The 15000-nt window shown below is 38.7% G+C and overlaps 1 protein-coding gene across 2 annotated transcripts in view; it reads left to right on the plus strand.

Moving 5' to 3' along the window:
* LOC106091864 (carbonic anhydrase-related protein 10) overlaps positions 1 to 15000 on the plus strand; it is a 160233-nt gene that overhangs the window by 85494 nt on the left and 59739 nt on the right. For both annotated transcript variants that reach the window (XM_059366805.1, XM_059366803.1), the window contains exon 2: positions 9919 to 9966. In XM_059366805.1, the coding sequence (XP_059222788.1) occupies positions 9919 to 9966 (48 nt within the window). The remainder of the gene's footprint in view (positions 1 to 9918; positions 9967 to 15000) is intronic.

Raw genomic sequence — 15000 nt, forward strand, 5'->3', positions numbered from 1 at the left:
TGAGAAACTACATCTATGTCAGAAATCCCTTAATTGCCCTTCATTTCCCATAGAAGCCAAAGCTGTTTTAAATCTGGTAGTGTATCTGCACCTAAATGCCTGTTAGCATAAAAACCTGGTCATTGACATAGAAAAATCTGAAGGTAGAGAACAGGTAGAAATAACTCCCTGACATTTTGAATGGTTAGAGCTGAGGTCTTAAGAAGGTCTTTGCAATTCTTTGAAAGGATAATTTAAGACAAAGCCGGTGAAGGGGTGCTAAGTTCAGCCTTGCGGATATTGGGTAACCTTTGGACCTCATTATACCCTACACCACTACTGTATAATACTTATAATACCCTGTACCGTATTATAACATAGTGAATTTTTTTGTAACACCCAAAAGGAAGAGAGATAGAGCCATTGATAAGTATACCGATCGACTCAGAATCACTTTCTGATTCGATTTAGCTATGTCCGTCTGTCTGTCTATCCGTCTGTCCGTCCGTCCGTCCTTTAAATTTGTGTACAAAGTACACAGTCAAGTTTTTCGGCCTAGAGACAATGTCTATTGAAATTGAAAGAAATCGGTTCAGATCTGGATATAGCTCCCATATATATGTTCGTCCGATTTTTAGTAATAATGCAATAAAATGGTCATTTTTATAGCCTCCACCATAGGATGGGGGTATATTAATTTCGTCATTCTGTTTTGTAACACCTCGAAATATGCTTTTAATATATTCTTGATCGTCGTGACATTTTAAGTCGAACTAGCCATGTCCGTCCGTCCGTAAGTCCGTCCGTCCGTCTGTCTGTCGAAGGCACGCTAACTTTTGAAGGAGTAGAGCTAGCCGCTTGCACAAATACTTCTTATTTGTGTAGGTCGGTTAGGATTGTAAATGGGCCAAATCGGTCCATGTTTTGATATAGCTGCCATATAAACTGTAGCGCAGAGGTTAGCATGTCCGCCTATGACGCTGAACGCCTGGGTTAAAATCCTGGCGAGACCATCAGAAAAAATTTTCAGCGGTTGTTTTCCCCTCCTAATGCTGGCAACATTTGTGAGGTACTATGCCATGTAAAACTTCTCTCCAAAGAGGTGTCGCACAGCGGCTCGCCGTTCGGACTCGGCTATAAAAAGGAGTCCCCTTATCATTGAGCTTAAATTTGAATCGAACTGCACTCATTGATATGTGAGAAGATTGCCCCTGTTCCTTAGTGGAATGATCATGGGCAAAATTTGCAATTTTTGCCATATCTTGGGTCTTGACTTCTTGGGCAAGAGGGCGCAATTCTCTTCCGATTTGACCGAAATTTTGCGTATAGTGTTGTTGGAAATTTATGTATTTTTACTCTATTTTTTTTATTTTATTTTTTGATATATCTTTTTATTGTTTCATTTATGTATTTACAAATTTATCATTTTATATTAATCATCTATTTTGTCTGTAATATTTAATCTAATGATTCTAACAATAAGAACCACCTTAATGTCCGATGGTACATGAGGACCTAAGAATTCTCTGTTGCTTTGCTGATGTTCTTTTTGTTATATGTCTATTATGCTAGTCTATTTGTTGCTATCCATGGCCAGTTATTGTCTGCCAAACACTTATGATTTGTTTCTTTTTCGTTGCTGTGGCGGCTTTCATATGTTCACTGAACTTTTAGCTAGGGTTCTGTATGAAACATTTTGTTTATATACTTAAATGCAGGTAGCAGTATAACACTAAAATTTAAGTGCATATGCACTGACTTTGCCTTGAAATGCAAATGATTGAAACAACAGTCTGGTTTTAGCTCTAGTCGCCTATATAACTGCCTTGCTGTACAAATAAATGATATATATCTACATAAGCTAAGATTAGCGAACTTAATTATTATATATATTTTTTTGTGATTATTATCAAATAAATTTTGTGTGCTTATTGTAACGTTGTGAATGGAAAAAAAAGAACTGATTTTAATCTTGTAACTTAAAAAAAAAAGAGAAAAAAACTCCTACATTAAACTTGGTGCCGAAACCCGGGAAAGTTAAAGACATATTTCCTATATGAAAAGAAGAAACATATAACTTTATATAAAAAGATAAAAAGGCAAGAAGTAAATTAAATTTAATTAAGAGACAAGCAACTAATTGATTACTTTGTGACACAATGCCGGATCTTGACCGAGCTATAGAGGACCAACGTCTACTAATTACGAGGTTGTCTCGTTTTATGGATGAATATGAGAAACTGCCCACTATTTCTAGAACCCGTGGAATATCGCAGACCGTTTTGGATAAGATTGAGGAAATAAATAGATTGTTCGAAAGCAACCATGAGAGGATATACGATTATATTCGCGACAGTTCAATTTCGACAAGTGATGTTCCATATTTGTCTGAGGATGTTTATTTTGCTTTTTGTCATGATTTTATGATAGCCAAAGGTAAATTGCTGGATGCTATGGTTGAATTTAATGCCACTATTTCGCCTACCCTACATTCTAGTACGTTTCATGCTTCGTCCCATAGAGGTGATAGTTCTTTGAATGATGTTCGCCTTCCCAAGATAGATATCCCGGTTTTTTCTGGAAATTATTTGGATTGGATATCCTATAGAGATATGTTTGTTTCAGTGGTACACAACAACCAGGGTCTGTCTGATGTTCAGAAGTATTATTATCTAAAGGGTTCGTGCAAAGATACACCATTGTCCATTGTGAACGACTATCCTGCTTCTGATACAAGTTACCAGCTGGCTTGGTCAGCTCTTACTAGAAGATATCATAATAAAAGGAAGATTTCTGATACGATTTTCCGGAAGCTATTTGATATTAGGAAATCTGATGGTTCATGTGATAGCATAAAGAATATTCTTGATTCGACTAGGACGTGTATTGCTCTTTTTACTACATTGCAGATAGATTGTGGGAATTGGGGTCCTATTCTCATCCATATAACTGTTTCTAAACTGGATATTCAGACCTGTAAGGAGTGGGAACGGTCATTGAAGGCATCGACGGAGATACCTAAGCTTGAGGAGCTATTTTTATTTTTGGAAACCACGTTCCGTACGTTGGAGTCTGTTAACGACCATGATCTGTCTATGGTTAGGCCCACTGTGAAACCTTTTAATAACTCTTTCAGGCCTTTGCAGACACGGAGGGTTCATTTGGTATCAAGTCATGATGACAACTGTCCTTGCTGTGGGAAAAGACATCTTTTGTATAAGTGTTTCCAATTTGCTGCTCAGTCCTCCACGGCTAAGCGCGACTTAATTTTTTCCAAGAATATTTGTAGGAATTGTTTGAATGTTGGCCATTTTTCTAAGGATTGTCGTTTACATACTCGTTGTCATATTTGCCAACTGCCTCACCACACGATAGTGCACAATGAGTTCTCCAATGACAGGCAGTTGGCGAGTTCTTCGTCTGCTTCCACTTCTGCTGCATCAGCTGATATTGCTGATGTTGTCGAGTCAGCCACCCCAGACCTTAACTGCCACTTGTCCGTATTGAATTCGATTGTCATGCCAAATGTACTGCTTGCCACGGTGCGTGTCATAGTTCAGACCCATTTCGGGGATTTTACTCTACGAGCGATTTTGGATCAGGGTGCCCAGGCTACTTTAATCACGGAGAGTGCGGCCCAGCTTTTAGGACTCAGGAGGAGTAGTACCCATGTTCGTATTAATGGAATAGGAGGGGAGTCCATCGTTGTTCGGAGCTATGTCAACTTTTGTCTCATTTCTTCATATGAGAAAGGGTTCAGACTTGAGAGCAATGCATTTGTGATGCCATCACTGACATCTTATCATCCAGGTCCTATTGGTCGATGTCAGTTGCCAGATTTGGAAGGCTATCACTTAGCCGATCCTCAATTTTATGGTAATGATAAAATTGATTTATTGATCGGTGGTGACCTATATGGCGACATATTACTCCCACAGCAGAGGAAATTTAAAAAGGGTATATTTCTTCAGCTTTCTCATTTTGGTTGGGTTGTTTCTGGTCCAACAGCTTCCCCAGGGTTTTCCTTTGATGTGAATGTGAACATGTGTTCTCTGGATAGTTTGCTGAAGGCATTTTGGGAGCAAGAAGAATTGGTGGAAAAGAGAGCATCTACGCAAGAGGATAATTTGTGTGAAGAATACTTCAGGAGAACTTACAGTCGTGGAAAGGACGGTAGATATACGGTGGCGCTACCTTTTAAGTCTGAGTTATATGGGAAGGAGGCTCCTAAGTTCAGTCATACTGATTTTCTTGCACTTAAAAGACTGAAAAGTATGGAAGACCGCTTCGATCGAGACAACGGTTTGGCTCTGCAATACAGGAGTTTCATGGCAGAATATGAGTCTTTAGGGCACATGAGAAACATTGGAATTTATCCCCAGGCTCTCCGACAACACGGTTACTTTCTGCCACATCACGGTGTTTTAAGGGAGAGCAGTTCCACCACCAAACTTCGTGTTGTATTTGACGGAAGCAGCAAGAGGCCACCATATTCCTCACTTAATGATGAGTTGTGTTCTGGGCCTGCCCTTCAAAATGACTTACCTACGATTATAACTCGTTGGAGGCGATATAAAATCGGTTTCCGTTCTGATTTGGAAAAAATGTTTCGACAGATCAAGGTAATAGATCGCCATCAACCTTACCAACAAATTTTGTGGCGTGGGGCAGACTCGTCCATAAATATTTATGAACTACAGACCGTGACATACGGTACCAGCCCTGCTCCCTATCTCTCAATTAGAGTATTACATCAACTGGCTAAGGACGAATATCACACATATCCCGAGGCGTGTGACATTGTGAAGACGGATACTTACGTAGATGATGTCATTTCTGGTGCTGACACTATAGGCGAGGCAAAGAGTCTTCAGGAAAGATTGGTAAAATTATTGGCTTCGGGTGGTTTCAATTTGAGAAAGTGGACCTCAAACTCAACCGAACTTATGGAACATATACCCGACGAATTCAGAGAGAAGGTGGATTTGATCGCTTTTGAAGAGCAGAATTTAGTCAAGGCTCTAGGACTAGCCTGGGACATCAGAGGCGACTCTTTTACATTCAAGGTCAACTTCCAAAGTCAAGATGAAGTTACAAAGAGCAGCCTTCTATCAGACGCTTCGAAACTCTATGATCCTTTAGGCTGGTTGGCGCCAGTTACTATTAACGCTAAGGCCACCTTTCAGAAACTTTGGTTGGAAGGTATTGATTGGAAGGACAGGGTTCCTTTTGCTATTCAAACTTATTGGACTAAATACATCGCCGAATTGATAAATTTAGAGCGCATTAGGATTCCGCGCTGGATTGGATGCTTCAAATATAGCAGAATTGAGCTACACGGCTTCTGTGATGCTTCACAGACTGCTTTTGCTGCTGCTGTCTATGCAAAAGTTCTATGTAATGAGAAGCCTACCGTACATCTTTTGCAGTCGAAGACTAAAGTCGCCCCCTTAAAAGTTTTGTCGATACCCAAGTTGGAGTTGTCTGGAGCTAATCTTTTGGCAAAGCTTATGCACAAAATTAAGAATCAGCTGGATCGCGAAATTAGTAAAATATTTTACTGGACTGACAGCATTACAGCCCTATGTTGGATAAGGGGCGAATCAGCGAAATGGAATGTCTTCGTTGGCAATCGGGTGGCCGATATTCAGCGATATACCAATATTTCTGAGTGGTTTTATGTATCAACGCACGATAACCCTGCCGATTGTGCTTCTCGAGGCATCCCAGCTACAGAATTGGTGAACCACGAACTGTGGTGGTCCGGGCCTGAATGGCTACTTCTTTCTCAATCTGAATGGCCTCCACAACCTACTAGCTCGTACGAAACTGATCTAGAAAAACGGAAACAAAAAATTGTTATCAATCTCGTGACAACACCTGATTATCCTGAATTGCTCAGTAAATTCGCTTCATTGACACGACTGGTGCGAATCACTGCAGTTATATTAAGATTCTACCATAACATTAAAACAGCAACACAACATCGAATGTTTGGTTATCTTAAAACGAAAGAATTAGATGGTGCACTGAATCTATTAATATTTTTGTCTCAACGTGTGGATTTTGATGATGAACTTACTTGCCTGCAGAAGGGATATGAGTTATCGAAGGCCAGCGGAATTGCAAAGCTGTGTCCATTTATTGACGAAAATGGAATTCTCAGGGTTGGAGGTCGATTACAGAAAGCTAAGTTTAACTATGAATATAAGCATCCTATCTTATTATCCAAACACAATCCTCTTTCTCGCTTGATTCTTTCAGATGCTCATGTGAAGACGCTTCATGGCGGACTTACTCAGATGCAGGCATATGCAACGCGGAAATTTTGGATTATATCGGCCCGTAATATAGCTAAACAGGTGCAAAGGAAATGTGTAACGTGCTTCAGGTATAAAGCAAAAACAGCTGAGCAAATAATGGGTGACCTTCCAACCGTTCGCCTGCAGCCAACACGCCCATTCAAACATAGTGGAGTAGACTATGCGGGACCAATCACTATAAAACAGTCAACCGCTCGCAATTCTGTCACGACGAAGGGTTACATATGTCTCTTCATTTGCATGGTAACGAAAGCTCTGCATCTGGAAGCAGTTACAAGTTTGTCTACGGATTCATTTATAGCTGCTTTTCGAAGATTCACCTCTCGCCGTGGAGTGTGCACGGACTTGTACTCTGATTGTGGTACAAATTTCATTGGGGCAAATAAAGAGTTAAAGATTCTGCAGCGGAGAAGTCGTGATTCGGTTCCAGAAGAGCTCTATGAAATACTGGCAAACAATGGAACGAAATGGCACTTCATACCACCAGCCTCCCCCAATTTTGGCGGGTTATGGGAAGCAGGGGTGAAGTCAACCAAACACCACTTAAGAAGAACCATGGAGAACCGTATTTTAACCTTTGAAGAGCTCACAACTCTGCTAGCCCAAATTGAAGGATGCCTGAATTCACGACCCTTGTGCCCATTATCTCCTGATCCCAATGATTGCACCGCTCTAACACCAGCACATTTCATTGTGGGTGAGCCTATCTTATCAATCCCAGACGAAAACCTCCTTGATTGCTCAATTGACCGTCTCACTCGATGGAAAGTGGTTGAAAGACTAAAACAACAGTTCTGGAAGCGTTGGGTTAGTGAGTTTGTGAACCGTCTTCAATCGCGACCAAAATGGCTTAAACCACAAAACAATCTTGAAGTTGGAGACCTGGTTCTAGTGTTTGATGAGCGTTTACCCCCTGGCCAGTGGCCCTTGGCTCGCATTTCTGAAGTACATCCGGGTTCAGATGGTCGAGTACGTGTTGTTTCAGTTTTCTCAAATGAAAAAACATACAAGAGACCAGTTTCAAAAATCGCACTTCTTCCTATTAAAGATAATTTTCAAGTAACTACAAATTAACAAAAATGAGTTGCTGTGAGTCGAGGCATAGCACGGTGATCTCGAGAAAAACCGAATAAAACACCTCAAACCCCTTATTTAACTTTGTAAAGAACAGTTGTTCTTTGTGCGGGGGAATGTTGGAAATTTATGTATTTTTACTCTATTTTTTTTATTTTATTTTTTGATATATCTTTTTATTGTTTCATTTATGTATTTACAAATTTATCATTTTATATTAATCATCTATTTTGTCTGTAATATTCAATCTAATGATTCTAACAATAAGAACCACCTTAATGTCCGATGGTACATGAGGACCTAAGAATTCTCTGTTGCTTTGCTGATGTTCTTTTTGTTATATGTCTATTATGCTAGTCTATTTGTTGCTATCCATGGCCAGTTATTGTCTGCCAAACACTTATGATTTGTTTCTTTTTCGTTGCTGTGGCGGCTTTCATATGTTCACTGAACTTTTAGCTAGGGTTCTGTATGAAACATTTTGTTTATATACTTAAATGCAGGTAGCAGTATAACACTAAAATTTAAGTGCATATGCACTGACTTTGCCTTGAAATGCAAATGATTGAAACAACAGTCTGGTTTTAGCTCTAGTCGCCTATATAACTGCCTTGCTGTACAAATAAATGATATATATCTACATAAGCTAAGATTAGCGAACTTAATTATTATATATATTTTTTTGTGATTATTATCAAATAAATTTTGTGTGCTTATTGTAACGTTGTGAATGGAAAAAAAAGAACTGATTTTAATCTTGTAACTTAAATAAAAAAAGAGAAAAAAACTCCTACAAGTGTTTTGATATCACTTCCAACAACTGTACGAAGTATGGTCCTAATCGGTCCATAACCTGATATAACTACCATATAAACCGATCTTGGGTCTTGACTTCTTGAGCCTCTAGAGGGCGCAATTCTCGTCCGATTTGACTGAAATTTCGCACATAGTGTTTTGATATCACTTCCAACAACTGTGAGTAGTATGGTCCTAATCGTTCTATAACCTCATATAGCTGCCATATAAACCGATCTTGGGTCTTGACTTCTTGAGCTTCTGAGGGCGCACTTCTCGTTCGATTTGACTGAAATTTTGCACATAGTGTTTTGATATCACTTCCAACAAATGTATGTAGTATGGTCCTAATCGATCTATAACCTGATATAGCTGCCATATAAACCGATCTTGGGTCTTGACTTCTTGAGCCTCTAGAGAGCGCAATTCTCATGCGATTTGCACAAATATTGTACAACAGCTCCTCTCATGGCCTCCAAAATACGTGTGCAATGTAGTCAAAATCGATCTTTAGCTTGATACAGCTCCCATTGAAAACGGATCTCCCGATTTCGCTTCTTGAGCCCCGAATCGGATTATAACTTGATATAGCTGTTCCACTGGAGGGTATATAAGATTCGGCCCGGCCGAACGAAGCATCCTCTGTATAGCTTCGGACGTTCTGGGTGCAGATTCGCTAATCATGGTTCTTAATTCATTTTCGGGGGCTTTAAAGATTAAGATACCCCCAAATAAATTAACAACCATGATTTGTAAATGATTTTTCTCTCCCTTCACTTTATAAAAGTACTTTGCTCTTTTCTGCAAGGGTGGGTTACAAGCCCGGTGTTTCGATCATGTTTTTGTAGTTTTGGGACCTTAGAAACATTTGAATTTTAAGGCACATTATAGCTTACTATCTTTAGCGGCTGTCAAAGTAAGCAAGCTCAGAACACACAATGGGGAGATCAGTTCCACAATTGAGATCGACCTGGATTCGACCTCGAGATCGACCTGGACTTCGTCAACCCAAAACCGTTAGTTTATTATGTATACGTCATCTTCTTTGGTTTTTGATCCATAATTTCGAGATTGGTCTCTATATACGTTTGGGGGTGTGTAGAGGTAAGTGAACCAAATTTGTACTTTTTGGGACAAACAATGTTGTCTCTTGTTGACTTAGTACCCCCCTCATATAACATCCACCATGAATTGATCGTTTCAAACTACTGGCCTATATGCCCTTTAAAATTCATGGTGTAAAGATTTAAATTAACTTTTTCTCCATATAAAAGCCATAAATAGTTAGACTACATAAACTTTCTTCTTAAAAAATCATTATCGTTGGAAAAAACAAACACACAGGCAATATCAAATCACTACATTTTCTTTTTTATACTTTTCCTCATACCATTTATTATGCTTGGCTGTTGTTAGCCGAAGTCAACACACAAAAAAGGAATGAGTTTGGCTACTTGGTATTCTTACTCCGGCGCCAGAGCGCCAGACAGTCATCATTGCAAATCGAGGAGACTTTGTGGAGTCTGAATATTGATTTCGTAAAACTGTAAAAACACACACACACATTTCTTTATCCACAACAACAACAGAAGAAGAAGAATGGGGAACCCCTTTATGCCATCACCGCTAATACGGCATACACATACACATGCACAAACACACACAAAACAATAATAAAAGCTATACAAACATGGCCATAATTTATGTTCTGTTTTTCCTTCTCTCTCCCCCTTTCACTCTTTTGCAGGAATCAAAGCAAGTTGGGAGGAATGGTGGACATATGATGGTATTTCCGGTAAGTGCTATACGATTGCCACAAATGAACTCTCACAAAAATTTCAAACGTTTTGTTTTTTTTCCCTAAACCAACGAAAAAGCCAACTTTATTTTTAGTTAGCTGTCTGGCTACCCAGAAATGGGCTACAAAACCATTAACAACTATAATTCATTGGATAAATGAAATAGCGCTGCCATTTAAATACTCATAGTTTTTTTTTTTCTTGGCTTCACTATAAAATATTAAAGCAATTAAATCTCTTACATCAGTCCTTAATTTATGTGATAAAATCACAGGGTCGTTAACATAGTTTTTCAAAATAAATGTCAGTCGTTGTGTGACTGATTAAAAATATCAATTGTTGGAAGTGGATTAAACATAGATTTAAACTAAATAAAAGAAAATACTTATTGTTATTATTCGAAAAAAGAAAAACTATGAAAAAAACAAGTAAAACCATGCTAAGTTCAACTACATCGAATCTTGGGAACCCACTACCATTGATTCTACTAAAAATTTATACAAAATAAATTTAGTTGAAGGGCATAATTTTATTCGACATACCATTCTTCTGTCAAACCAGCAAAAATTAATGCTTCTAGGAGCCGAACAAGGATGATCCCGAGATCGGGTTTACATGGGAGCTATATCGGGTTATAGACTGATTTGGACCATATTTGGCACAGTTGTTGGAAGCCGTTACAGGACACCGCATGCAAATTTTCAGCCAAATCGGACAAAAATTGCGGCTTGTAGGGGCTCAAGAAATCAAATTCGGGAGATCGGTTTATATGGGAGCTTTATAGACCGATTCGGAACGTACTTAGCAAAGTTGTTGAAAGTCACAACGAAACATCACATGCAAAATTTTAGCCAAATTGGACAAAAATTGAGGCTTGTAAGGGATAAAGAAGTCAAATTCGGGAGATCGGTTTATAAGGGAGCTATATCAGGTTACAGACCGATTTGGACCGTACCCAAGCACATTTGCTGAAAGTCATAACATTACACTACATGGTCAATTTCATCAAAACTGGACAAAAATAGCGGCTGTAGGGGGTCAAGAATTCAAATCGGGAGATCGGTTTACATTGGAGCTATAGCTAAATCTCAACCAGTAAGGCCTATTTGCAATTCCCGATGATCTACATCAATATGTGGTATTTGTGTATAACTTCAAGCGGCTAGCTTTATGTGTTCGACCGCCATCGTGATTTCGACAGAAGGATGGACGCATGGACGGAAGATCGAGTGGACGAACGGTTGGACTGACATGACTTAGTCGACTCAGAACATCGAGACGATCAAGAATATATATGCTTTATTGGGTTTTAGACGAATACTTCGAGGTGATATAAATGGAACGACTAGATAAGTTTACACACAACTTACGGTGGTAGGTATAATAAAAAGAGCAAAATAAAGCTAAGTGATATAATTGATAAAAATAAGTATAAAGACGTTAAGTTCGGCCGGGCCGAACTTTGGATAACCACCACCTCGGGTATATATGTAAAAATTCGTCAAAATCCGGTGAAAAATATATAACTTATGCCCCATAGCAGCTATATTGAAATATGTTCCGATTTAGACCAAATTCTAATAAGGACATGTCATAACTCAATTGTAAATAAAAATAAGCTGATCTGAATAATATACGACACAGATGTCGGAAAGCCTAACATAAGACACTGTATCAAATTTCAGTGAAATCGGATTATAAATGAGCCTTTTTTGGGGCCAAGACTTTAAATCGAGATATCGGTCAACATGGCAGCCAAATCCAAATCTGGGCCGATTTGGGCCAAGTTGCAGAAAAATATCGAAGAAACCAACACAACTCACTGCCCCAAATTTTGGCGAAATCCAAATCTGAACCGATTTGGGCCAAATTCAAAAAAGATGTCGAGGGGCCAACCACAACTCACTGCCCCAAATTTTGGCGAAGTCGGACAATAAATGCGGCTAAAAGGCAGCTATATCCAAATCTGGACCGATCTGGGACAAATTGAAAAGAATGTCGAGTGGGCTAACTTAACTCACTGTCCCAAATTTCGGCGACATCGGACAAAAAATGCGCCTATTATGGGCCCAAAACCAAAAATCGAGAGATCGGTTTAATGGCAGCTATATCCAAATCTGGACCGATCTGGGACAAATTGAAAAGAATGTCGAGTGGGCTAACTTAACTCACTGTCCCAAATTTCGGCGACATCGGACAATAATGCGCCTTTTATGGGCCCAAAACCATAAAATAAGAGATCGGTCAATATTGCAGCTATATCCAAATCTGTGCCGATTTGGGCCAAGTTGCAGAAAAATATCGAGTGTACTAACTTAACTCAGTCTCTCAAATTTCGGCGACATCGGACAATAAATGCGCCTTTTATGGGCCCAAAACCTTAAATCGAGTGGTCGATCTATATGACAGCTATATTCAAATCTGAACCGATTTGGGCCAAATTGAAGAAGTATATCTAAATCCCCAACACAACTCACTGTTGCGAATTTCTGCGAAATCGGACAATAAATGCGCCTTTTAAGGCCCCAAAACCTTAAATCGAGAGATTGGTCTATATGGCAGCTATATCCAAATATGGATCGATCTGTGCCAAATTGCAGAGTAAATCGAGGGGCTTAACACAACTTACTGTCCCAAATTTCGGCGACATAAATGTGTAGCGACAATAAATGAGTCTTTTATGGGCCCAAAACCTTAATTCGATAGATCGGTCTATATTGCAGCTATATCCAAATCTCGACCGATCTGAGCCAAATTAACGAAAGATGTCGAAGGGACTAACACAACTCACTGTCCCAAATTTCAGCAAAATCGGATAATTAATGTGGCTTTTATGGGCCTAAGACCCTAAATCGGAGGATCGGTCTATATGGCAGCTATATCCAAATCTGGACCGATCTGGGCCAAATTGACAAAGGATGTCGAAGGGTCTAACACAACGCACTGTTCCAAATTTCAGCAAAATCGGATAATAAATGTGCCTTTTATTAGTCTAAGACCCTAAATCGGCCAATCGGTCTATATGGGGCCAATATCATGATATAGTCCGATATAGCCCATCTTCGAACTTAACCTGCTTATGAACAGAAAAAGAATCTGTGCAAAGTTTCAGCTCAATATCTCTATTTCTAAAGACTGTAGCGAGATTTCAACAGACCGATAGACGGACATGGCTAGATCGTCTTAGATTTTTACGCTTATCTGGAATATATACATTTTATAGGGTCGGAAATGGATATTTCGATGTGTTGCAAACGGAATGACAAAATGAATATACCTCCATACTTCGGCGGTGGGTATAAAAACGGCTCAAACCATGTATGTAGAGTAATTAGATATTTAATTTTTCTGTACATGGGTGCGTATGAGTATCATTCGAAAATTATATCCACATATTACATACTTCATACGCCACCTTGCCCACCTATGATGAATGTCAAACCAGGCAAATAACTTCATATAAGCAAATCAAATGAGCAAATCAAGCTTGCTTGTAACTGTAGACAGGCCGACCATTTTTGATATACAATATGAGTAATGCATGGGCTATCCATATGATATAATTCAAATAACAGTTTGGGGCAGATAATTTTTTGCCCCTTGGCAGGTTAAGTTAAAAAATAAATTTTATCGGACTAAATCTTTATATAGCACCCAAAAAGATCGATCTGGCGACATAAAGTCTTGGGAATTTATTACCCGATTTTCTAAAATTTGGTACAAGGAGTTGCATTCGACCCTTTGACATTCGTGCCAAGTATGGTTCAGATCGGGCAAGATTTGTATAAAGCTCCCCTGTTTTACAGTAGATTTCTTTAAATTTTAGTACAGTGAGCTAGTAAGGCAAGGCAATCTCAACGACTAGATTAGTATACCCTCCATCCAATGGCGATTTGTTAAAAAATAAAAGTTTTGTTAGTATAAAGTTTAACATAACCGATTGAATAATTATTCTTTGTGAATGTATTCAGAGAATACTCAATATTATACCCACCATCATATGATAGGAGATGTATTCAGATAGTCATTCCGTTTGTAACATATCGAAATATCCATTTCCGACCCTATAAAGAATATGCGGTAGCAAGTTATTATTTCGAGGAATTAAAAAAGTTGTGGTTATAACAATGAATGTGATATCGATAATATTCATTGATTGTTGACGTCGGCTGTTCAAAATTTTGCTTCAACTTTGGCTAAACTGCACATTTGTGTTTTGATTATCTAAATGATATTATTGTGAATTTTGTTTTAACATTTACCCGAAGGACAGTCCTGTGTAAGGCCCCCCGAATTACCTACGCCATCGGTAAATTGCATTTGTTAAACCATTTTACAGTAAACACAACTCAAGGCATTCATTAAACGCCCATACATACAAAATGTGTCACCAGAGAGCTTATGGATTACATATTAAATCACAACAAACAAATTTTATTACAACATTTTGTAAAATGTACTGCATTAAAAAATTATGGGGGTAAAGTCTATCCTTCAAGGGACAATGATAGACAGAGTGACAATTAAATCCATTCGAAAAGAAAAAAAAATTAACATTAATGTGACCATAATGGTTACAGTAAAATAAAGTTAAAGCGTGCCAAGTTCGGCCGGGACGAATCTTATATACACTCCACCATGGATCGCATTTGTCAAGTCCATTGCTCTCTTTATAGACAACCAAAGGATAGTGGTTAAGAATCTATGCTTTTGGAGCTATATCAAGTTTTATACCGATTCAGGGCATAACAAGCTTCGATGTTGCCTGGGACTATATCTACATATAGTCCCATCTCAACCATACCTCAACCATGTCGGGAGGCCATAAGCTACTCACTGTTTCAAATTTCAGCAAAATCGGATGAAAAAAAAAGTTTTTAGGGGCTTTAGACCCTTTATCGGAAAATCGGTGTATATAGCAGCTATATCCAAATATGGTCCGATTTGGCCCGTTTAAGAACCTAACCAGCGTGCATCAAAACGTAAAAGACGTATTTCTGCCAAATTTCAGCTCAATATCACAACTATTG

Source organism: Stomoxys calcitrans, chromosome 4 (genome assembly GCF_963082655.1).
Source record: "Stomoxys calcitrans chromosome 4, idStoCalc2.1, whole genome shotgun sequence".
NCBI classification, from domain to species: Eukaryota; Metazoa; Arthropoda; class Insecta; order Diptera; family Muscidae; genus Stomoxys; species Stomoxys calcitrans.